This window comes from Rhinatrema bivittatum, chromosome 6 (genome assembly GCF_901001135.1).
Source record: "Rhinatrema bivittatum chromosome 6, aRhiBiv1.1, whole genome shotgun sequence".
NCBI lineage: Eukaryota > Metazoa > Chordata > Amphibia > Gymnophiona > Rhinatrematidae > Rhinatrema > Rhinatrema bivittatum.
In genome coordinates, this window is record NC_042620.1 from 85,365,794 (window position 1) to 85,392,053 (window position 26,260).

The 26,260-nt window shown below is 42.9% G+C and overlaps 1 protein-coding gene across 6 annotated transcripts in view; it reads right to left on the reverse strand.

Annotated features, from left to right (window-relative positions):
- ACVR1 (activin A receptor type 1) overlaps positions 1–26,260 on the reverse strand; it is a 231,441-nt gene that overhangs the window by 70,180 nt on the left and 135,001 nt on the right. For all 6 annotated transcript variants that reach the window (XR_003857345.1, XM_029605532.1, XM_029605534.1 and 3 more), the window contains 2 exons: positions 25,519–25,618; positions 9,688–9,834 (listed from right to left, as the gene is read on the reverse strand). Coding sequence is in view for 5 of the 6 variants with exons in the window: in XM_029605532.1 (XP_029461392.1) it covers positions 9,688–9,834; positions 25,519–25,618 (247 nt within the window). In the remaining variant the exon portion in view is untranslated. The remainder of the gene's footprint in view (positions 1–9,687; positions 9,835–25,518; positions 25,619–26,260) is intronic.

The following is a 26,260-nucleotide window of genomic DNA, read 5'->3' on the forward strand; positions in this document are numbered from 1 at the left end:
GACGATTTCAATGTGTTATCCACTATGACACCTAGATCTCTTTCTTGGGTTGTAGCACCTAATATGGAACCCAACATTGTGTAATTATAGCATGGGTTATTTTTCCCTATATGCATCACCTTGCACTTATCCACATTAAATTTCATCTGCCATTTGGATGCCCAATTTTCCAGTCTCACAAGGTCTTCCTGCAATTTATCACAATCTGCTTGTGATTTAACTACTCTGAACAATTTTGTGTCATCTGCAAATTTGATTATCTCACTCGTCGTATTTCTTTCCAGATCATTTATAAATAACCTCACATGTCAGGGAGATGGTCTGATTCAAGTGAAAGTCACCTTCGGTAAAAAAGAAGGAACAGTACTAAGCTGTATTGCCCCTGGAGTCACCCAGAGGAATGGCTTCCGGCAAGACATGGCCTGCTGTTTGGAAACCCTACACGCATAAGAACATAACATAAGAAATTGCCATGCTGGGTCAGACCAATGGTCCATCAAGCCCAGCATCCTGTTTCCAACAGAGGCCAAAGCCAGGCCACAAGAACCTGGCAATTACCCAAACACTAAGAAGATCCCATGCTACTGATGCAATTAAATAGCAGTGGCTATTCCCTAAGTAAAATTGATTAATAGCCATTAATGGACTTCTCCTCCAAGAATTATCCAAACCTTTTTTGAAACCAGCTACACTAACTGCACTAACCACATCCTCTGGCAACAAATTCCAGAGCTTTATTGTGCTTTGAGTGAAAAAATTTTCTCCAATTAGTCTTAAATGTGCTACTTGCTAACTTCATGGAATGCCCCCTAGTCCTTCTATTATTCAAAAGTGTAAATAACAGAGACATCTACTCGTTCAAGACCTCTCATGATCTTAAAGACATCTATCATATCCCCCCCCCCCCCCCCCCCTCAGCTGTCTTCTCCAAGCTGAACAGCCCTAACCACTTCAGCCTTTCCTCATAGGGGAGCTGTTCCATCCCCTTTATCATTTTGGTTGCCCTTCTCTGTACCTTCTCCATCGCAACTATATCTTTTTTTTTTTAGATGCGGCGCCCAGAATTGTACACAGTATTCAAGATGCGGTCTCACCATGGAGCAATACAGAGGCATTATGACATTTTCCGTTCTATTAACCATTCCCTTCCTAATAATTCTTAACATTCTATTTGCTTTTTTGACTGCTGCAGCACACTGAGCCGATTTTAAAGTATTATCCACTATGATGCCTAGATCTTTTTCCTGGGTGGTAGCTTCTAATATGGAACCCAACATAGTGTAACTACAGCAAGGGTTATTTTTCCCTATATGCAACACCTTGCACTTGTCCACATTAAATTTCATCCTCAATTTAGATGCCCAATCTTCCAGTCTTGCAAGGTCCTCCTGTAATGTATCACAGTCTGCTTGTGATTTAACTACTCTGAATAATTTTGTATCATCCGCAAATTTGATAACCTCACTCGTCGTATTCCTTTCCAGATCATTTATATATATATTGAAAAGCACTGGTCCAAGTACAGATCCCTGAGGCACTCCACTGTGAAAATTGACCATTTAATCCTACTCTCTGTTTCCTGTTTTTTAACCAGTTTGTAATCCATGAAAGGATATCGCCTCCTATCCCATGACTTTTTAGTTTTTGTAGAAGTCTCTCATGAGGGACTTTGTCAAATGCCTTCTGAAAATCCAAATACACTACATCTACCGGTTCACCTTTATCCACATGTTTATTAACCCCTTCAAAAAAATGAAGCAGATTTGTTAGGCAAGACTTCCCTTGGGTAAATCCATGTTGACTGTGTCCCATTGAATCATGTCTTTCTATATGCTCTACGATTTTGATCTTCAGAATAGTTTCCACTATTTTTCCTGGTACTGAAATCAGGCTCACTGGTCTATAGTTACCCGGATCGCCCCTGGAGCCTTTTTTAAATATTGGGGTTACATTGTCCACCCTCCAGTCTTCAGTACAATGGATGATTTTAATGAGAGGTTACAAATTTTAACTAATAGATCAGAAATTTCATTTTTTAGTTCCTTCAGAACCCTAGGATGCATACCATCTGGTCCAGGTGATTTGCTACTCTTTAGTTTGTCGATCTGGCCTACTACATCTTCCAGGTTCACAGCGATTTCGTTCAGTTAGTCTGACTCATCACCCCTGAAAACCATCTCTGGAACTGGTATCTCCCCAACATCCTCATTAGTAAACACGGAGGCAAAGAATTAATTTAGTCTTTCTGCAATGGCCTTATCTTCCCTAAGAGCCCCTTTAACCCCTCTGTCATCTAATGGTCCAACCGACTCTCACAGGTTTCTTGCTTTGGATATATTTTAAAAAGTTTTTATTATGAGTTTTTGTCTCTATGGCAAACTTCATTTCAGATTCTCTCTTCGCCTGTCTTATCAATGCCACAAGAAACACCATTTTCAAGGTCAATAACTATAAGGTCAGGTTACACATCAGTCTAAACATAGAGCCTGCTAAGAAATCCAATACCAAATTAAGACTCCATAAGGGCACTGGAAACTGTAAAGGATGACGAGATGTTTCACTCCTTTCAGGAAACGGGCCACATTAGGATGAGAATGACAGGGAACCACCATTCACCTGACCCCTTTAAGGAATTGAGGGCCAAGCCTTTATTCAAGCCATCCTGCAGAAATACTAAAATGAGCGGGATCTTGACCTAAAAAGAAGAGTACAAGGCCTCAAACATGCCAAACATGCACGTAGGTCAATGAGATGGACAACTTTCTAGTTCTCAGCAAGGTGGAAATCACTGCCACAGAGAATCCGAGTTTCAGCAAGCAAGACAAAACTGAATCGGATCTTAGTGAAGAACAGGTGCCTTCTGCAACAGGTTCCTGTGTGCCGGAAGTCGAAGGGGCAAGTCCACCAAGAGCCTCTGCAAATCCTCATACCAGAGTCTCCTGGGCCAATCTAATGCGACCAAGAACACCATCCCTCTGTGGCCGTCAATCCTTCAAACCAATCTGTCCAAAATGGGCCATGGAGGAAAGGCATACAGTAACCTGTCTTCCGGCCACTCACACCAGGACATCGATCCCCAATGACTTCGGATCTCTCCTGTGACATACAAATTATGGAACTTTCGCATTGTGAGAAATCGCCAGCAGGTCTAGAAACAGAGACACCAGCGATCTAGAATCAGCTGAAATGCCTCGTCTGAGGAAGCCCATTCTCCTAGATCCAGACCTTCCCTGCTGAGAAAGTCTGCTCTTCTCATTGTCTTTTCCTGCTGTGTGCAAGGCTGAGATCATCTAGAGATGCACTTCGGCCCATTCCATAAGCTGATCTATTTCCTGCGATACTTGTTGGCTCTTGGTTCCTCCATGCCAATTGATATAAGCCACAGTTGTTGCATTGTCCGACATTATCCGGACCGATCAACCCTGAAGGATGTCACCAAACTGCAAACATGCCAACTGGACAGTCCTGGCTTCTAGCCAATTGATGTTCTAGAGACTCTTCTGCACTCCAGCCTTGCACTTTCAGCTCCTGATAGTGAGCTCCCCAACCATGGAGGTTCGCATCTGTTGTCAGTACTAGCCAGTCCGGTAGTGCAAGGGAAACTCCCTTCCTTAGATGATCTGCCTATAGCCACCACTGCAGTTGGGAGAAGGCCTCCATCCGGAGATGGAGCAGACTCGAATAATATTGAGATTGTGGGTTCCACTGAGACAGCAGGAGACTATGCATATGCGCCCTCACCCATGGTACCACTTCCTGGGTTGCTGCCACTAAACCAATTACTTGCAGGTAGGACCATATGGTTGGGTGCAAAGTGTTCAGACGTTGCTGTGCCATCAACTTCTGAATACAAGCTTCTGACAGGAAACCTTTGCCCTGCTTCATGTTGAACCAAACTCTGAGGTATTCCAATGACTGAGCAGGCTGAAGACTGCTCTTGGCCAAGTTTACCACCTGGCCAAGCTTCTGCAGCAGTCAGTGAGCCTGACTTCAGTGCCAGGAAAAATTGTGGAAACTATTCACAAGATCAAAATCGTAGAGCATATAGAAAGACATGATTTAATGGGACACAATCAACATGGATTTACCCAAGAGAAGTCTTGCTTAACAAATCTGCTTCATTTTTTTTGAAGGGGTTAATAAACTTGTGGATAAAGGTGAACCGGTAGATGTAATGTATTTGGATTTTCAGAAGGCGTTTGACAAAGTCCCTCATGAGAGGCTTCTACGAAAACTAAATAGTCATGGGATAGGAGGCGATGCCCTTTCGCGGATTACGAACTGGTTAAGAGACAGGAAACAGAGAGTAGGATTAAATGGTCAATTTTCTCAGTGGAAAAGGGTAAACAGTGGAGTGCCTCAGGGATCTGTACTTGGACCGGTGCTTTTATATATTTATATATATATATATATATATATAAAATATGAGTGAGGTTATCAAATTTGCAGATAATACAAAATTATTCAGAGTAGTTAAATCACAAGCAGACTGTGATACATTACAGGAAGACCTTTCAAGACTGGAAGATTGGGCATCCAAATGGCAGATGAAATTTAATGTGGACAAGTGCAAGGTGTTGCATATAGGGAAAAATAACCCTTGCTGTAGTTACAAGATGTTAGGTTCCATAATGGGAGCTACCACCTAGGAAAGGGATCTGGGCATCATAGTGGATAGTACTTTGAAATAGTCGGCTCAGTGTGCTGCAGCAGTCAAAAAAGCAAATAGAATGTTAAGATTTATTAGGAAGGGAATGGTTAATAGAACGGAAAATGTCATTATGCCTCTGTATCGCTCCATGGTGAGACCGCACCTTGAATTCTGTGTACAATTCTGGTTGCCGCATCTCAAAAAAAGATATAGTTGCGATGGAGAAGGTACAGAGAAGGGCAACCAAAATGATAAAGGGGATGGAACAGCTCCCCTATGAGGAAAGGCTGAAGAGTTTAGGGCTGTTCAGCTTGGAGAAGAGACGGCTGAAGGGGGATATGATAGAGGTCTTTAATGAGTAGATGTGACTCAGTTATTTACACTTTCGAATAATAGAAGGACTAGGGGGCATTCCATGAAGTTAGCAAGTAGCACATTTAAGACTAATCGGAGAAAATTCTCTCTCACTCAACACACAATAAAGCTCTGGGATTTGTTGCCAGAGGATGTGGTTAGTGCAGTTAGTGTAGCTGGGTTCAAAAAAGGTTTGGATAAGTTCTAGGAGAAGTCCATTAATGGCTATTAATCAATTTTACTTAAGGAATAGCCACTGCTATTAATTGTATCAGTAGCATGGGATCTTCTTAATGTTTGGGTAATTGCCAGGTTCTTGTGGCCTGGTTTGGCCTCTATTGGAAACAGGATGCTGGGCTTGATGGACCCTTGGTCTGACCCAGCATGGCAATTTCTTATGTTCTTATGAGATCACCTTGCAGGTCACCAGGCGACTCTCTTCCAGAAACCTGGCTTGAATTAGCCAGTTGTCCAAATACGGGTGTACCAGGATCCCATCTTCTCTCAGCTCTGCCTCAACTACCACCATTACACCTTGGAAAAGGTCCTGGGAGCAGTGGCCAGACCAAAGGCAGCACTTGAAACTGATAATGGCATCCCAGAACTGCGAACCGTAGAAAGCAATGTTTTAGTCAGATGGGAATGTGAAGATACGCCTCTGAGAGGTCCAGAGAGGTCAAATTCCCGACTGCACAGCCATTATAAGCTAGTGCAAAGTTTCCATGCAAAAATGCTGCACTAGCAGATGTTAGCTGACACCTTTGAGATCAAGGATAGGACAAAAAGAGCCCTCCTTCTTGGGCAACAACCACATAAATGGAATATCGCCATATGTTTTCTTGAGACGTGGGCAATGGAATCACAGCCCTCAGACTGAGGAGCCTTGCCAATGCAGGGAGACTCCATGAACACGTCCTGAAGAACATGTGAAACTCCATTACATATCCTTCTTGTATCACCTCCAGAACCCATTGATCTGATATGATTTCAAGTCACCTCTGACAGAAGACAGAGAGGCATCCCTCTATCTCCTGTTCCCGGGATGGGTCAACAAACCTTCATTGGAAGGCTCGGGAGGTTCCACTACCTGAGCCTTGCACTCCCCCTTCTGGGTTGTCTGGGATGAAAGGACTGAGACATACCATAGGGTCGAGTCCTCTGAAAGGTTGCTCCTCTATAGGGTCAAAAATGCTTGGATCCTCTAGCACAACCTCTAATATTAAAGGAGAATGGTGTCTGCTTCTTATCCTCCAGCAAACAAGGAACCAGAGATTTTCCCCCACTTACTGGCCAGTTTCTCCAACTCGCTCCTAAATAAGAGCAAGTCTTTAAAGGGAAATTTGGTGAAGTTAGCCTTGGAGGTTGTATCAGTTGACCAATTTCTCAGCCATAAATGACGTCTGGCTGCTATTACCAAAGCCACCCCTCTGGCTGAAGTGCGAACCAAATAACAGCCTACCATCTGCCAGGAAGGCAGCTGCGGGCTCCATACCTGCCCTGGAGTTTACCCAGATTCATCAACCTCCTGGGAAAGAAGTAAATAAGAGCAAGCCACCAGGGAACAAGCAGCAATCTGCAATGTCATTGCCACTGCTTCAAATGCTTAAGGATAGTCTCAATCCTATCATGAACATCCTTCAAGGCTGCTCCTCCTTCCATGGGAATAGTGGTCCATTTGGAGACTGCACACACAAGTGCATCTACCTTTGGAAATGTAAACGCTCTCTTACTACTGGATCCAGAGGGTACAGGCCTTCCAAAATCCAACCCCCTTTGAAATTAGCCTCTGGGGTGCCCTACTCAAGATCAATCAATTCTTGAATGGCCTCCATCACAGGGAAAAAAACAAGAGGCTTTACGTAAAGAAACCAAAATGGGATTTTTCTTTGGCTCAAAAATGGAATCTGCCACAGGAACCCCCGAGTATTTTCAATGTCTGGGAAATCAGAGCTGGCAGTTCATCTCTGAATGAACCATAGCATAGTCCTTTACGGTTCTAATCCTGGAGGAATTGCACCATCCTCTAGAGAGTCAGGATCGGCCTATCATCTGTGATATCCAGATCTCTATCAGGCAGTCCCGCTGCAGATCTAGGTGTACCCTGGCGATTAACAGTAGATCCAGGCAAGGTTTCCTCCTGCGACTCTGTCCTGGGAGCATTGGACAGGGCTGAGGAATGCACCCGAAGAAAGGATAGCAATCCCTGGAAAAATTCTACCCATGAAAATGTAGAATTATCCATACCATAACCAGGAGGTACCTGAAGTGTACTCACTGAGCTATCCTCCCCTGCTGAAGAACCAGTTAGAGGAGTTCCAAAATCAGGCGCCCCACCTGTCACGTCTGTACCCAGACCTACATCCGGCTGGAAGAACCTGGCTTAGTGAAATCAGAGGAAGACAATTCTCCCTGAGCCTCCAAACAGCATTGGTACAAGTTCACAGACACTCCAGGCTGAAATGCCCGAATATGACATGCAGAACAAAGAGAAAGGCGCTTAGGTTTCTTAGGTATAGATGCCATTAGGCCAACAGTGCACTGAGCGATAATCAAAGGCATTGTCTAGCTGATTTTTTTAAGGCGTTCAAAAAAATGTAGGCGTCCAACCTAGACGACATCTATGCACAGGTAAGCGTGCGGCCACTAAAGGTGCTGCTTAACTTGGGACGCACAAAATGAGGCCCAACCAAGCGACCAAAAGCTGGACACACAAGCTGGACACATAGCTGGATGCACACACCAAACTGACAAACCACTGAGGCTTACTACGTGGCACACAGCAAAAAAAAGCCTCAAAGCAAGGCCTAGCCTACAGAGGCTACTCAACCCGCCAGGCTGCCCATGTCCCTCAACATCCCACGGAGTTGGACGAAAATCGGAACAGTGCTCCAAGCAAGGAGACCGGGGGATGGAGGAAGCCCTACACCAAAACACACTCCTCTATGTATGTATTTATATTTACATTTATACACACACACACATATATATATATATATATATACACACACATTTTTTTTTTTTTTTTTTTTTTTTTTTAATTTACTGGAGCTCAGCCCTAACTGGCTGTGTATAGAGATGATCTCTGGCTGCGGAGGGAGAGGGCATATGCCGACACCGCCGCACTTGGCTTCCTGCACCCGCTGCCTTTCAGCTGTTTAAACAGCTAAGTCCCCGCGGGCTGAAAAACCAGCTACCGGACCAAGCACTCATCTGAGGGACCACAGAAATCACCTCAGGAATTCTCAACTGGGGGAGGGACCATTTGGTATCACCGCAGGAGAGCGGGGCAAATTCACTTTCCTTATTTCTCCTTTTTTCCCAAATCGAAGCAATCCCCAGTAAGGAGATGCACGATCACCATCTGCTGGAGACGGAGAATATTGGCAGGCTGATGTCACTGCAGGGGTGCATATACTGTGACCTCAGTCTGCTCCATCTCCATCTGCTGGTAGAGGTGCATAACCCACTTGTTCTGGATTTATCTTACTGGAAGCTAAAAAAACAGCTATTTAATAGACTAAAAGGTTGCTGAGAGCAGAACCCAGGTAAAGGCCCTGCATGAAAGATGACAACTTCAATTTTAAAGATATATATTTTTTAAACCTCTAGGGTCTGCCTAATAGTAGCACTACACCACCAAGTAAAAGGTTTTGGTTTGAAGATGCAATACCTAGACAGCACTCCCTAGCTGCTGAATGTCTACAGTAGGTTCCAAGGCAGTTCCAGTCCTGTAGTGTCGTAAACAGGTCTGGTTTTCAGGACATCCAGAATGGAGGCAGTGCATGCAAATAAAGCTCTTGCATATTCATTGCAGAGATCCCGAAACCCAGACCTAGCTATGGTACTCCAGGACTGGAGTTGCCTACTCCTGCTTTTGAGAAGAAAGGATGCTGGAAACAGGGGCTCATGGTGTATGGCCCCGAGGCCAAAAATGTTGGGATGAGGCAAGAGATAAGAGAAAAACAAAACAAAACGGTCCAACAGCAACTGTCTGGCACCCTTAAGTCTGGTTTTCAAAACTATCTTTAAGTAAGAGTGTGGCAACAAAACAGGATATAATTAGATTGGGAAAAAGTTGAATGGAGAAATACCTTCAAGGAAAATAATTTTTCTTCTCTTTTATGGGTAGACAGTTCTATATTTTAACAGTTGAGATCATTTAATTTATCATTTATGTACAGCTTTATCAGGAACAAGCATGCCCAAAACAGTGTACTAAAACATTTTACAAAATTTATGTAAAACATTGCAAACAAAAACCCTTTCTTCACCCCACACAAGCCACCTATTCAAAATCCTTAAAACTACCCTTCGAATCAAGACCCAAACACCATCCCCTTATCCCCCTTCAACCCCACCCTTAGCAGCTTGCTTATCTCAATAGCATCAAACTGACTATTAAAATGACAAGACTGAATTGTTGCTTTACACATGAAGACATCAATGAGGATTACATAGTTTGCCTCATGAGGGTGTAGCAGTACATTTGTGGTAAATGCTGCTGTCCCAGTTAGTTACTGAATTAATAAATACATCATTTGATCAATTGACCTACACAAATTTGCTGAGCAATCTAAATTTTTGATTGTCACATTTTTCTAGCAGTTTTCTTTAAAAGTAACATTAGAAAAAAAATACAAGAAAAAAGACTAAAGAAAACAATTTGTAAGGATGTTACTCACCTAAAATATTTTCATGACGCAGCAATACAGTGTTGTAGAGCTCCGTTTCCCTAAACCAAGATTTTTCATCCCGAGATGAAAAAATCTTCACTGCTACACTTTCTCCTTGCCACTGACCTCTCCAAACCTCTCCATACCGTCCTTTTCCTGGCAAGACAATACAAAAAATATGCACAACATTAAACAGAGAAAAAAAAATCAAAGTGGTTTCAAACTAAGAATTATTTTTCCACATCACACCCAGTTCCAGATAGCAATTTTGTATTTTTATTTATAGCCTTGTCTATTTATAAGGATCTGTCCTTCACAATATTAGACGAGATCTTCAGCATATAGGATAGAGTAAGGTAATATACTATGTATTCGGTGAAACCTTTGTGTTGCCTGGAGGATTGAGCCAGAGAGATGGATCCATTCAGCGCCGTCAGGTGACATCACCCACTTGATGAGCAGACTAGATGGGCCATATGGTCTTTTTCTGCCTTCATGGCACCTGACTGCGTTGAATGGATACCATCTCTCTGGCCAAGTACAGCCTAGACTACTGAGCTTATGCGGGAGTTTCTGTGCCACTGCCTTGTGATGCCCTCGGTCGATTGCAGAGCTTTGCTTTGGCTAGGTAGTCAACTCTCCAGGGAAACAGTCAGTTATTAAGCAAGGTTAATTCATCCTGCTGTCTATGGAGAACCCTGCTTATGGTAAGCAAACTTGCCATCTCTTTTGATAAGCAGGGATGAATTAGCCATGATATATGGCGAGTCCCAAGCTGAGGGTTGTATAGTGAAGCACTTTATTGAATAAGCAATCTGCCCCACCTTGGATAGCAAACTACTGGGTAAACTGGCGGAAAAAAACTGCTTGTTCAAAGTTATTGTTCCTACTGGAGACACAGTAATATGCCTTGATGGTGCAAACTGATGACAAAGTTGCAGCTTTACAGATATCTTCAATGGACACAGCTCTAAGGAGAGCCACTGAGGCAGCCATAGTTCTTACTTGATGAGCCTTGATAGAATCCGGTATCTGGAGGACAATCAGAACAAAACAATGTGTGATGCAGCCTGCTAGCTAGATGGACAATATGCACTTGCAATGGCTATTCCCAGTCTGTTAAGACTTGTAAGAGACAAAAACTAAGACGCCCAACAATATGGTTGAGTTCTCTTTAAATAATTTATTTTATTTAACAATTTTAAATACCGATATTCTTGTAACAAGTTACAAATCAATTCGGTTTACATTACAAATAATATGCCAATGCCCTTTTGCAGACCAGCAAATGATGATCCTTTTCCCCTTTATGTGCATGCAGCCTTGGAAAAGAATATGAGCAAAACAATAGCTTGATTCAGATGAAAGGCCAGAACTACTTTTGGCTGAAACTTGGGATGAGCACAAAGCACCACTCTGGTGTAGAAAAACTGTAGGTATGGAGAATAATGAATCAGTGCTCAAGTTCATTGACTTTTTTGGCCTAAATGTTGGCGACTAGGAAGCTTGGTGAGGAACTTCAAGGAAGCTAATTAACAGTTTGTACCATGGCTTCATCAGCTGTGCTAAGACTACACTGATTCCATGGCACTGGTGGCTTGGTAACCAGAGGTTTTGAATGCCCAAGCCTTTCATGAACTTTGAAACCAGCTTATTAGCCACAAGTATGGTAAGCAATAATGGCACTGAGATACAGCTGGACCAATGACAAACTGAGGCCCAATGAGGAAAGGGAAAAGAAGTACTGAAGTAGATCCTTTGGTGTGCATGTGAACAGGTCCAGAGAACCTGCTCGACAGCAAGATGAAAAATGCTTCAATTTAAAACGGTATGCTTTTCTGGAAGAAGGCTTCCTGGTCAAAATCACAATATCCTCAACTTCCTTGCAAAGTGATAGTGATGAGCACTCAACATACAGGCTGAGGGAAGGTTCAGATCGCACAGACTACTCTCCTCGAGTCAGTAGAGCTGAATCTGATTCCAGAGGGATAAGTGGGTAAATTGACAACCTGATGAGATAAAACAACTAAACTTGCTTGGGTCATGCTGAGGAAATGAGGATAAGGCACACATGGGTCCTTGTGTGCCTTCTGCACTGTTTTCACTACCAACAGAAGTGGAGAAAAGGCATACAGCAGATTTGCAAGAGGACGAGCAGAAAAGCATCTAGAGAAGAGCTGAACTTGCCTTGAAGAATGGAGCAAAATCTTTTGACTTTCCTCTTGTCCTCCAAAGCAAGCAAGCTGACCGACAGGAGACATTAGAGGATGAACATTTGATCTAAAGATCACTTGTGGAGGCACAAAACCCTGCTGAGGCCATCCACCAGCATGTTGGAAATCCCGGAAAGGTAGGTTGCTTAGAGAAAAATCTCTGTGGCTGCAAGCCTATTCCCAAATTCTTAGAGATTCCTGGCAGAGGGTGCAAGAACATGTACCCTGTTTGTTCATATAGAACATCACTATTTGGTTGTCAGTGTGAATAAGAATTCTCATTCCCTGAAGGGAAAACTCAATGCATGTTGGATGGCTCATAGCTCCAGGAAATTGTTCTGAAGCAGACATTCTGTTGTTGACCAGCTCCCTTGGATTCAGAAGGTGCCCCCCACCCCCTGGTGGACCTGTCTACTGAAAGCGTTATCTTATGAGGCAGAAGTCGAAGAGGAGCAACTATCTCCAGATCCTTTGGATCTAGCCACCAAAGGAGAACCTATTTCATCTCTGCGGTAACCATCACAGGGTGTGCCAAGGGCTGAAGTAGTTAAAACTACTGCACATAGAGGCCCCATTGGACAATTCTAATGTTGAGGCAGGTCTTGGGGACAACATACACCATTGCTGCCATATGCCTGAGGACAACCAGGATTTCTTGAACTTGAATTTGCTCTTAATGTAGTAAACTCTGGATTAAAAAGTTTGATAGCAGAATATCTGATCCAACTGAAAGAATGCTTTCTCTTCCAGAGAATCTATCCATGCCCCAATAAACTTTATTCTTTAGGTAGGAACAAGGTTCAACTTGGCATAGTTGATTATGAAGCCTAGCAACTGAAGGAGCTTGATTGTCTTCAGTAGGGAATCCAAGACCTTTGCTTGGGAAGGATCAGTCACTAGCCAGTCACCCAGGTAAGGAAGAGACAAATCCCTTGGCGATGAAGGTGTGCAGCCGATAATGCTAGGCACTTATGAAGGCCCTTGGGGTCGCAAAGACCCTGAAAGGGAAAACCTTGTATTGGTAGTGAGAGGAATCCACCATGAATATGAAGTATTTCCAATCAGATTGATGCATGGGTAAGTAAGTATACACATCTTTCAGATCTGGGGCGCACATCAAATCTCCCACTTAAGTGAAGGGCAGGATGGTGTGGCTTTTGTTCAGTCTTCTTAAATCCAGTATGGGTCTCAATCCCCCTTGTCTTCCTAGGGATAAGGAAATAGCCAAGGTTTTTTGTTTTTTTTTGAGAGAGATATGTTCTATTGCTTGCTGACTGAGAAGCAACTCCAACTTGAAATGAAGCTGGGTCAGGTTAAATAGATCCAGATTGAAGGCTAAACATTAGTACAGTGCTGGAGGGCAGGAGAAGCACCAACTTTAACCAGATTCCACAGTACCCAACAGTCCTTGGTGATCTTCTGCCATTGTTTGATAAACAGTTGCATCCTCCCCCCTATTGGAAGGATCATGGCCTGAGTGTCTGATCTAGTCAAAATCTTTGGTTGACCTCTCTCCCATTGATGTCTGCTTGATATAAGCTGTTGTGGCTGTACAAGTGGCATACAATATTGCTGAAACTGATGGAAGTAGTGTCTCTAGAAGAAGCAGCGTTTTTGAAAGGAAGGTCAGGATGTCTAGAGGAAGATGGCTGCTTGGCTCCCATCAATAGGGATTGAAGGCAACATGTTGCTCCTTAATCTGGGCAACTGTTTCCCTGACATTGTCCCCCAAATATGGGACATTAGCCAGTTTGTCATGAACATCCTCACGCACACTGCTGGATCTCAACCAGGCCATCGGGTGTGCTCTGATGGCTGCGGCAAATGATCTTGCTGCAGTATCAAATGATGATTAAACTGACCAGAAAAATGGTGTTCATACTCTTTTGCATCCAGAAGAGCCTGCTTATAGCCTTCCTGCTCCCTGATGAGACAATAAGAGGCTTCAGCTTGTCAATGCAGTCATGAAAGTATTGCAACATGTATAATTGGCTGCAATGTAGGCACTGAGCATCAAGCTCTGGAAGACCTGTTTCCTGAAACTGTCCAACAACCTATGTTCTTATCTAGAGGGATGTGGTGATTCTAGTCTTTTTAGCCCTTTTAGGTATGGGATAGCCTGCATGGAGCAGCATTTACTACCTTAACAGAAGGCATAGGAGTAACCTGCACAGAGTGGCAATTACTACCTTAAGCAACTTGCTGGGCAGTCTATATGGAACATTTGGTCTTTTTATCTGCTGTCATTCACTATATGTTAATGCTGACTCTACCACTGATAGGTGCAGTAGTTGGACTATTCCAAGCCGTATAGCCTGTAGCACTGTTTATGGTCCAATTTCCTGGCTACTAGCTCACAGGAGGCTGGATTCTCCCACATTTTCATTTGTAAATCCCACAGAATTGAATGAATTAGGATCGCTGCAGAAACAGAAGGTGTGTCCAGAATCCAAAGTATCTTAAAAGACCTCAGTGTGGGGATTTTTAAGCTTATGAAAGCTGATACCAATCATTCTGCCTAACTTGTCCAGAAATTTAGAATATGAGAGGTCTTCTGATGGCGACAAATGTGCCGGCGAATCAGATAAGAAAATCCTCATATTCTTCCTTGGAACAAGAGGTAAAGGAACACTAATACATCACCCCAATGAAGACGAAGGCAACCAGGGAGGGGATCTCAGTCTCAAGAGGGGAAAACTCCCAGGGCACGCTTCAGACTGTGGTATCCCGTGTTCCCTCCTCAGACTGGCTATACTCCTCCTCAGAGAGAGATGGTTGAGTGGAACTTCTGATGCTCCTGAAGTATGGAAGTGAGAGGGACTCCCCCTTATGGAAACAAATCTGACATTCTAGACAGTAAAGTCTGAAGTAGTGCCTTCCTTGTCACGTGCTGCCAACAAGGCAAAGAAAGTCTTCACCAATTCAGCTATCTGGTCTACAGGCAGAAGTGTCCTCTGATCCGGAGTTAGGGCAAGAGACAACATCCTCCAATACCAGTATTGGTTCATCTTACAAAGCTCCTACTGGATTCCAGAAGGGAGACCCCTCCTGGGTTAACTGCACTGATGGTCACAAACACCAGAGGCACAATGGAACATAATGGATCAGGAGTCTCCGAGTGAAGTCCAAAGAGGTAGGGCAATGATAAGGACATCAACAGAGAGAGATTAATGCAATGATTTCCCTCTAGGGCCCCCCCAAAGTCTGTTCTTGCATCAACTGCACTAGTGGGGTTAGAGACCAGTGTGCCAACTGCACCGGGGCACATAGTACCAACAGCTCTGAAGCTGAAGCTAGATGCATCGATGGAGCAGATAGCTGTATTGAATAGGCCTGGTACGTTGACAAATATGAATGAGTCGAAGCTTGGTGCGCAGACAGAGACGAGGGACAATGCACAGAGGGCCTGTGCATTGACAATGCCTGGCGCATTAGCACGGACAGGGACCAGTGTGATGCATGCTTTGGTACTGACTTAAGTTCTGGCGATGCCAACCACACCACTGGTTCTGACGTGTGGAGCTTCTTTTTCTTGGGCACAGACTAGCCCTGCAAGACAATGTTTTCACATTTTGCTCAACCCCTGAACTATGGTGGATTCAAGAACCGGCACTGTAGTTTATGGAGCTTTGCTTGCAGAACTCCTGCTCGACTTGGCATGGAGGGCACCCTAAGAGACCCTCTCTGTGAGGAGGAACAACTCTGACTTTTCACTAAAGTTCCTCAACCTTCCAGGCCTATTCCTCTAGGACCTTGGTGACATACAGGCATAGTCATAGCAACTGACTGAGTAATGTTCTGGTCCCAGGCATCTGTAAGAAATAATATGGCCATCTGTGGTGGACATTTTGTGACCAACATACACAGTCTTTGAAGCACTAGAAGTGGCCTTCATGGGTGCAGACATGAGCTTTTTTCTTTTGGAGCACTGAAAAGTGTTGTTGAGGGGCTGCCTAGGCAGCGAGACAACTCAAAGCAAGTAGGAAGGAAAGATATTGAAGAAGAGGTACAAGGTACCAAAAGTAGAGAAAAAGGTACTTGTCGGTGCAGAGGGTCGGACACAAAAAGGACTGAAGGGCTCATACAGCACATGCACGGAAACTCGCGCCACATACTCAGTAGTAAAAGCTCTACTGAGCTAGAGAGATGGGTCCATTTGGCATCATTGGATGATGTCACCCATGCATTATGGCTAAGAAGATTTTTTTTTATTTATTTTACTTTTAGTTTCTTAAAGTAATCATTCTTTCTAGAATTAAACTTTAATTAGGAAAAAAACACCAAACTAAATGTAAGATGCATCAAGCTGCAGTAGTGCTCTAATGTGCATTAAGCAGCATACATCGTACGATAGAGCACATTCACAGGAATATTGTACGATATTTAGTAAGTCTGTGCCCTAATACTGTCCACTATTAGAAAGACCTTCTTTTCATGTGATTTGTCATTAGACCATTAATAGGCAATATGATGCAAATATTTTATCGCAACTGACCAAGAAGGTGCCACCACCTATTTGAAAAGCAGTAAATATGAGGTGGGAGGCTGGGACCCTAACATGGGTCCCCGAGGTTCCTGCCTCACATTTAAAGAACCAGCAAAAAAAAAATATTGCAGTGCAAAAATGGGGGAAGTTGAGCAGGGGTCAGTGCAGACCCCTGGATCAACCCAGGGTAGCCACTTGGAGGCCCCCGAATCCCCAAAAGAGCAAAAACTGATCAAAGTGCCCACATGGTGATGGCCCTGGCCCCTCAACCCTTCCCAAAGATGTATTAAAAATAAGCAATGGTAGCTCAGTGCCTCCCCTTCCCCTCCACCCCCAAAGGTATAATAAAAAACACTGGTGGCTCAGTGTCCCCCCCTTTTTCCCTTGTCAAGAGTATTAAATACAACATTGGTGGCTCAGTGCCCCCCTTCTCCCCAGGTATTAGTAAAAAAAACCCAAAAGAACAAAAGGGGAGGTCCAAGCTCTAACCCCCCCTCGACTCTCCAGGTGCCCACCCACTGAACTTTAGAAATAAATATAGGATCCAACAGTGGAGCCGGGGCGCCCCCTCACACCTGGCCAGTACCATTTTTCAAAATGGCACCGACATGACCTTGCATCAGATACGTGCCTGGGCAAGGTTCGGGGATTGGACCTCAACCACGTAGCCTGGTCAGATTCCCGGATTTTGCCCCAGTCACATGGCTGAGGCAAGATCAGGTTTGTGCCATTTTGAAAAATGGCGCCAACCAGGCTTGGTGGAAGGGGTCGTGCTGGCCCCACCGCAGGATCCCATATTCGTTTCTAAGATAAGGCAGGTGCGGGAGGGGGGTTAGGGGGAGCTGGGAGGGTAAGGCCTTGACCTAGACCACTTACTTTTTTTTTTACCAACACCTTTAGGAGGGTTGGGGGGAGAAGGGGAGGCAATGAGCCACATTTGCTTATTTTTAATACACCTTGGGGAGGAGAGGTGGGGGGGGGGCGCCTAGGGCCATTGTCACACGGCCAATGTCATCTATTTTTAAACTTCTGGGGAGTTGAGGCCACCTCGAGTGGTGGGGTCATGGTTTGAGCCAGGAGTCGGCACTGACCCCTGCTCAACTACCTCTGGCACTTTAAGGCGATGGCATTCCTAGGAGGTTGGGGCCGCCATCAAATTAAAGGGCCACTTGCTGCATTCTTTTGTCCCACAGTGTTTGGCTGCAAGACAAAAGAACGTGCCACATAGCTGCAATGTTTTTTCAGGGGAGGGGCCCCACTATTGCGGCGACACCCCACCGCAATAGTGGTAACCCTCCTGGGAAAATGCATCGCCGCTTTGTGGCTCTAGGCCCAAACTTGATTTAAAAAAAAAAAAAAATTATCCCATTCTCAAAATAAAGCACACAAGATACCATTCACTCTTTTTCAAAGGAAACTGCTTGTGAACAGCCTCTTCTCTCTTGTGGCACACAAACATTTTGAAGAGCGATCAAACTCTGGCAAAATGCAACCACCATTCTTAGAATCCTCCTGTAAACAGATATTCAGAGAAAACAGTCACTGCTGCTATCTCTACAAATCATGAAACAGCAGCCCATAAATACCATCTAAACTGCATGCAACTGCTATTTCAGGAATCTGTTTTTGTATAAAGGCTAAATATATATATTTAAAAATTCTGCTTCTGTTAAAATGTTTTATTATTTGGGTATTCCAGTTTGACTGTGGCATTTGAACCCTGGGTGGGTTAGGGGTGAGGGGAGGGGATTAATACTTGTACAAGACTCCTGTGTGTTTAGTTTATGACCCGTGCTATGTTAACTGACAAGTTTCATTTCTGAATTGGCCACTACCACCACCTACTTCACTAGTCTGTTTCATGTCAATCCTCCCAGCAACTGGGTTTTCATATTCCATAATTACCATTTTTTTTTGCTTTGAACCCAATTTTGCCCACTGGATAAACCACTTCCATGAATATGTGCCAGCCAGTTAATAAAATTCTTGGCAGAGAGAGTCAGCATTGCCCTACATAAAAAACTAATGTAAAATGCATTAGCATTTGGACCATTTAATAGTAGAAACTGGTGCCAAGCGATTCATTTAACAGATTCAATAACAACTTGTTTGCTTCTTGGCATACCATGCTTTTTATTCACTAGGGTTTAGTTTTAACAGTTCTCATTAATTCTGTGTTCTAGTGCAAGGGTGAGCAAACTGAGCCATGGCTCAGGTCCATTTATGCAATTTTTTAGAGCCCCAAGATAGCTTACTATATCTATGGATATACACCCACACATGTGAAGGGTATTCACCAGGCAGCCACACTCTCAATCAGTGGCTCAAGGCCCCCATTTTGTTTCACTTCTAATTGCTAAAAGAAGTAAGCTCACACATAGGCACAGAGAGGCAGCCACCCCATACTCAGACAGAGAAAGATACCTTATATCCAGACCAACAACAAAAGAAATAGATATCCAAACACAGACAGATAAAGAAACCCCATACCCACATAGACACAGACACACAGACATACCATACCTGCAGGCCGATGCAATATTGGCACATGTTAAACGGGCACTCATGAATGAGCACCCGCTCCCTTAATGCGAGCCGATCCGCCTCTCTGGGGCGCCCGATGCAAAATGCAAATGGGCTGCTGTGGTAAAAAGGAGGCACTAGGGAAAACTGTGCACCCATAGCACCTCCTCAGCAGCGGGCACCCAGGAAAGGTGGCTGTCAGTAGGTTAGGAAAAAAAAAAAAAAGGATGCTTGGGGCAGGCGTTAATTTTGGAGAGTAAAAATGTGCGCGTCAGGCATACCTTTTTTTTCTGCATTAGGGGGATTAGATGATAGCCTCATCAATATGCATTTACATGCGATGAGCGCTATTACCTATGAGCGTGACTGGATGCGCGTTTTGGGTGCGCTAATCCCCGTTTCGCATCGTGGTTATGGACGCACGTCCAACAGCACATTGAGCCGTGCGCTGCAGCCAGTGCACAGTACTGCATCGACCTGCTAGACAGAAAAATGCAGACACCACAGACAAACAGAGAGAGGCATAGACACAACACACCCAGACCAAAGCAGACCGAGGGGGAAGTCAGTAGAAGAGATATCACACCAGACAAACACATACACACAACCTCATCCAAAAAGACCTAAATACATCACACTCAAAGATGCAGGCCATACACCACAATGGTAAGGGCTGGAAAGTGTTTCCAAAAAGAAAAAAAAACCAACCCAAAATGTTTTGGTGCCAGCCACCTTGCTCTCAATGTTTTATTTTTATTTTATTTTTTTTTTTACTGTTTTTATTAATTTCTCCATTTTTTTTTTTAATTTCCTTTGTTTGCTCATCTTTTTTATTTTCTCATTATTGATTTGCTTATTTCTCTTTCCCTTCTACTTCCTCGTTCACTCTGGCCTCTTGCCCATTCTCTTCCCCAACCTCCACCTCTTTGCCCCTAGCAGGCAACAGCTGTGATGGCTCTCCCTGGGCAGGGACCCAGCAGCAGCAGCAGCAGGAGCATCTCCTAGGCTGAAGCCTGGAAATGGCAAGTCTTCCTGGGTTGTGGACCACCACAGTGGCTGCTCCGTAAAGTAAGCAGCTCACAACCTGGGCCCACCCACAGAAGCAGCAGCTCCTCTCCTTGGCCCTTCGAAAGAGATGCATGGCTAAGTAGTGGCATGCTTACAATGCTTACTTCCAGCCCTAGAACTATAAGCTTCTGCTGCTCCTGACAGATGCCATGCTAGAGTCCTGGGAATGACCGAGTTTGGGCCCCACTCCCAGCAGTGACTTTTTATGCTTCATGGGGATGGGGGTGGGGAGATTGGCGCAGCCCCTTGACACTGATCTTGGGGGGGGGGGGGGGGTATGGCAGCAGCTAAAGATAATTATGAACAAACCAGGGTAGGGGATTGGGGAGATGGGGTATCCATGGAACCAAGAACAACTGTTTATTAATTAAAGAGGGGATTAGGAAGCGGGGGTGTATGGCCTGACTGGGCCAGATTCAACTTTTTGCATGAAACCTCAAAGAAATGGGCCTTAGGCCTTCTATATTTTTTTTCCCCTGTTTAGAGCTCTACCTATCCGGATATTGTTTGAAGATATCCAGGTAAGCAGCAAGTCATGCAGCCATACAAGGTTGGATAACTTAAAAACAAACAGCTATATTCAGACATAGCCAGTTAGGTTTTTTGTTTTTTGTTTTTTTTTTTAAATATAGTTTTTATTGAGTACCTGTACTGTAAGTAAATCTCACTGCAGTTTGCTGTTTAAACCCCCAATCATACCCTCATGCCCAGCATACTCTCCACATACACACCAGATCCATCTGCACGAAAAATAGAAAACCCCATTAGCTCTGCATAACCTTTTGATAAATATCTCAGGACTAACTCAAATCACATACTTTTCCCCAAAAACCAAAACATTCTTTTAAGAACATTAATGACCTGTGACCTTTCAAGTCTCTGTGTCGTAGCAGTTCCAGAGGAGAATGCTGTATCATAGCTTCTTTTCAAAGTTTGAGAGAGGGGATCTTGTCATTGTGCCAATTGGACAAAATCACTTTCTTTGCCAATACTATAGACACCACTAGACAGCGTCTCCCACCCCTGGGTAAAAAGAAATTATGCGCAAACAAATGCAGATAAAAGAATTTTCCATCCCAAGGGATCCGTCTTCCCAACACTTTATCCAGTATCCCGCAAACCTGTCCCCAGAAGATTTGCAATTTATGGCATTCAAACATATGGCACATTGTCCTTGTAAGATTTTAGGCACATGTCAGAATCCCACAGGTGCATCAGCGCTCCTTTCTCCCTAGTGATATATATTCGTTGTAACAATTTTAATTGAATTTCATTTAAATTTGCCGGTAGTATCACATGACAGAAAGCAATGAACTCTTATATTCGGTCTGCTTCCCCTAAAGATATACCAAGATCCCCGGCACCCTGAAACGCAAGTCTGTTTAAATGGGGGGCCCTAATTTGTTTTTTTTAAGAGACAATGTTTAAGAATATAAGAACATGCCATACTGGGTCAGACCAAGCGTCCATCAAGCCCAGCATCCTGTTACTTGGTCAAGTGGCTGACATACTCTCTGAACTAGGGTGGGTGGTGGAACATCTTCTGATACTAGAATGAAATCTTGTGCATCTTCTCGACTTTATAGAATTTGAATTAGAACCTGATTGTAAATAAGGGAAGTCATTTTCAAAGGAGTTACGTGCATAGCAATTATCAAAAGCCATTTACTCAAGTAAATGCACTTATACGAAAAAAATCTTATGGATAATGCAATGGCATATACTGTAGCAATTTTCAAAAGCCCACTTACTCGAGTGAAGTGCATTTACATGAGTAAAATCCAATTTGAAGTGTGTAAATGCTTTTTAAAATCAGGCTAAAAAAGGTACCAGAGAGCAAAAAGGATCTGGTATTTCTAGACACAGTCCCTATGAAAGTAATTTTGTTGGTGAGAGTGCTCTAGTAATTGATGGTGGAAGAGGGATCATGATCCCTTCTACTCCTGTGAAGAGCTTGATCCGACCAGCATATTTCCGCATAGGAAGATCTGCGGTATGATGCGTTGTTTCCAATGGTTTAATGGGCAAAAGCATCGAAGACTAATGCTCCAGGGCTCAATGCATCAAGAAATTTTGCACAGATAGTGCCAGCATCTTGTGCACAGACAGCACCAATACATTATATACCAAGGGTGCTGGTGCACTCAAGCCTTGGTTTCTTTGGCACTCGCTACTCCAGTGGTTCCGCATATTGGTGCCTCCTTTTCTTCTACATATGGCAGCTATGTTTTTTCAACCCTGAGGATTCAGCCTGCTCCTCCAATGGGTGAAATATTTCAGATGAACTAGTGCTCACCTCTATTCTCGGTGAAGCAGATGAGGCTGTGCTTTGGGAAGAGGACAGACTGTGGCTTTTCTGTGACTTACTCAGTTCTTCCATTTTCCAGGCTCTAGACCTTTGTGTTTGGCAAGGACATCCATCTACAATTATAATAATTGGCTTGGTCGTGATCCTGATCCAGGTGCTGGTAAGCACAGGTCATGTCCATCTGAAATGGAAAATTTCCCCCTGCAAATACAGTCTTTAAATCCACTTACTGGGACTTTCTTCTTAGAAGACATTCTAATGAAAAAATACTCTTTTTTTTTTTTTTTTAAAGGTAGCACTGAAAAGTGCTGTCTGGGGCCTGTTGAGGCAACAAGATAACTTATCTTCAAAGTTTTGAAAATTTTTCTGAAAAACAGAGAAAGAAGTACACACATGTGCTAGTGATTGGACACAAAAAAAAAAAAAAAAAAAGACTGAAGGGGCTCACGAGGCAATGCTCGACAGTGAACTCCCACACATGTTCAGTAGAGAGATCCATTCAGTGCTGCTAGATATCACCGATGTTATGGCTAATTCAGCTCTGCTTATCAACAGAAAAAAAATTTAAGAAATCATTTCATTATTTTGTTTGAAAACAATTGCCACCAAAAGAGAAGCCCTAACAACTCTCACAACTCTCAAACCCTCTCAAACTCTCAAACAACTCTCAAACTCTCAAACTCTCACAACTCTCACAACTCTCAAACCAAAAGAGAAGCCCTCACAACTCTCAAACCACATTGAAGACAACAACCTTCTATTTCCATCACAATACGGATTCCGTAAAACCTTAAGCACGGAAGCCCTCCTCATCTCTATGACTGACCACATCATCCTAGGATTAGACAAAGGACAAGCCTTCCTTCTGATACTACTCGACCTCTCGTCTGCATTTGATACGGTCAATCACACCCTTCTCATCAACCAATTATCAGCCATAGGTATTTCAGGCACTGCCCTATCATGGTTCAGAACTTTCCTCAGCAACAGAGGTTATAAGGTCAAGATTCATAATAAAGAATCCTCTCTACACCCCGCAGCCATAGGAGTCCCTCAGGGCTCATCCCTGTCTCCTACCTTGTTTAACATTTATCTGTTAAGATGGCAAAAAATGAACTACTACAGTGCACTGCTTCATTAGGAAGTTTAAGTTAGAAAAGTACTTCGAGAGTAGTGAGTGGAATTTCTAAAGCAACCTTAGGGAAGCTCACAAATCTCAAATTTAACTGTCTTGAGGTAATTCTCAAATATGTCTAACCTGTGATATACAACCATCAGGTTCTGAGTGAATATTGCTTGTACTGTAGTGAACTTCCTTGAACTCTGCTCCAAATCACCCACTCTCTTTGTAAGCTCTTCCATACTTTACACTTCAGTAGAAGTTGGAAGCTCAATCATAGATGTCAGATCTCAAATGCCTGTAGAACATCTGAAAAAAGATTCCTCTAGCCTACCTAGCACAGTCGAGGTAGAATTTAGAGTGACGACTGGTGGCCTCACAAAAGTTAAGTTTGACTTAAGCTCCATGGAGAGGATGCCTCCAATACTGATGGAGACTTATCCCGCATGGATCACTCCTTTCCAGGTCTGTTCGTATCTGTATGCTGTTGGATTTTAAAATTTTCCATACAGAGACAAACGCCGACTCCATGGACATTAAAATGTTCTCCCACTGAGACACCGTGATCAGCAAGATCGAATGCAGCACTTCAACATCTCCCAGGCTGCCTTGCATCACCATACTCTTCAAGGCCATACAGGGGCATCTCTTACACTTGAGCTGAAGGAAACTTCTAATTCCAGACATGCCACATCCTCCTTGGGCCCATCAGTGGAGTGTCCTGGCATTTCAATGTCAAATAACGGAGCACAAATGAGAAATGAGAGACTGCTTACCTGGGCTAGGTAATGGACACTCGGGGAAGGGAGGGATTAACTCCTCACATTCCCCTTTTGTTAGTGGCATCTTATTGAGGTAGCCAAATCAGGTAAAGAAGAGGGTAAAACAGCAGAGAGCTCACACAATGCATCCGATCACACCACCAACCTTTTTGAATAAGAAATTCACCCAAAGCAGAGTACAACACATTAGAACCGCATCATACAATCAGAGATCAATAACAGCTTAACATTTCTGGTCTGAGGATGTTATTGAAGGCATGTGGATCCTTAAAGTTGCAATCTTAAAATATAAAGAACTGAAAAATTACAGAACTTAAGTGAAAGTATTCTGCAACTTTTATAAAAAAGTTACCAACATTTCCAGCATCCCAACTGGCAAAGCAAAAAATTATATGGTAAGATGTGAAACAAATGACAATTGTCAATGCTAGCTTCTACAAAATCCTGTGAAAAATTCCTGCCTTGTTAAGATAAGTCTGCCACAAAATTTCCAGTCCTCCTACCTTAATAAATCAGAGACAACTAGTTCATGTACTTTGAAGAATCAGATGTTTCCCCCTTTGTGATTGTATGAATAAAATGCTTACATTCTCTGGCCCTAAATCACATACAAAATAATAAATTGGATTTATATAGCACCCTTCAACCAAGCCAGATACCAAGGCATTTTACAATTAAGAGTTTAGGTAATATGCATGTAGTCACCTGTAGTAGCATAGATTCCTATGTTTAGACTACATAAAAGTTTCCTGTGTTTTGAGGGAAAAAGGAACATCAACATTTTATTATTTCCATTATGAATGACAGTAGAGCAGACTAAAGTACATAGTATGTCTGTGGTTAAAGAAAGCTAGATACACCTTATAGGTGTTTTCCCAGCTTATATAAAAGTGCTCAACAGTTTGAGAGAAACAGTGAAAATAATATCTACTGTCAGATAGGTCTGGAATGCCAATCCCTTCCCTCTCACCTCATTCTCGCTCAGTTAAGCAATCACCAAATGTGTGCGTCTTGGTAACATACTGGATTAATAAGTATCATGGGCTTCACAAAAATTATTTAACAATTAATAAGAATATGACCCCTGAGTTTTCAATTGAGTTATACAATCCACAACTGAGCTTTATTCTGCTTTCTGGTGTTCTTTAAAATCCTGTTTGGTATGAATTTGAACTGAGGTTTAACTTTGATGATGAAACTTAAATCCGCTCATTTGTGGAATTGAGAGCTGATATGTATTTTTTATTATATAATTTTAGGATTAAGCACATTAAGCTGTTTCCTGTATAAATGCAAAATGTTAATATAAAATTACAATGAATAGTTAAAATGATACTGACCCACACATTCTGCTAATGTAATCTGACGTGCCACAGTTCTCTGTACTAAGAAAGGAAGACCAGAGCCACTCCCAGATGTACAGGAATGGTCCAATAAGTCCTGCAAACAGAACATCATGCAAAATTTAAAAAATGAAGCCTTTAGAAGTAAGACTTTACTTAGGTCTATTTCTCAGTATTCCACAAGATGGCAGAAAACATTAACAAATAAAAGAAATGAAAAAAAAAGGTCCTCACACTAACTAAAAAAAAAATCTATGGAAAATATGAACAATAAAATGTTATGTTTAAAAAACACAAAACTTTTTAGGACTCAATTTGCCCATATTAAGTACTGCATGAAATACATAATAAAGCAATTCATTGTGCATCTTTAACTGTGCTAGCAGTATTGGTGGCATTATTTGAACATTTGACTTGCTATATTTGTTCTATAAAATTTATATTTTATGACAGCAATTATTTTTCTATTATAAATACACAAGATTTAATCACAAAACAATTTTTCAAATCAAAAATTATAAAAAAAACTTTCCCATATTCTTAATACTGGGAATGCAACAAAAGATCAGGGGAATGGGATGACCACAATATTTCTCTAAGCGGGCTCCTTGCTAGATATCCCAAGAGTATCATTGAAGGAAGCCTGATGGTAGCTGAAACCCACTTTAAAGCCAAGCAGCGACTTTGCAGTATGTGTTATAGATCAGTGATCCGCAACCCTGTCCTGGGAGCCCACCAG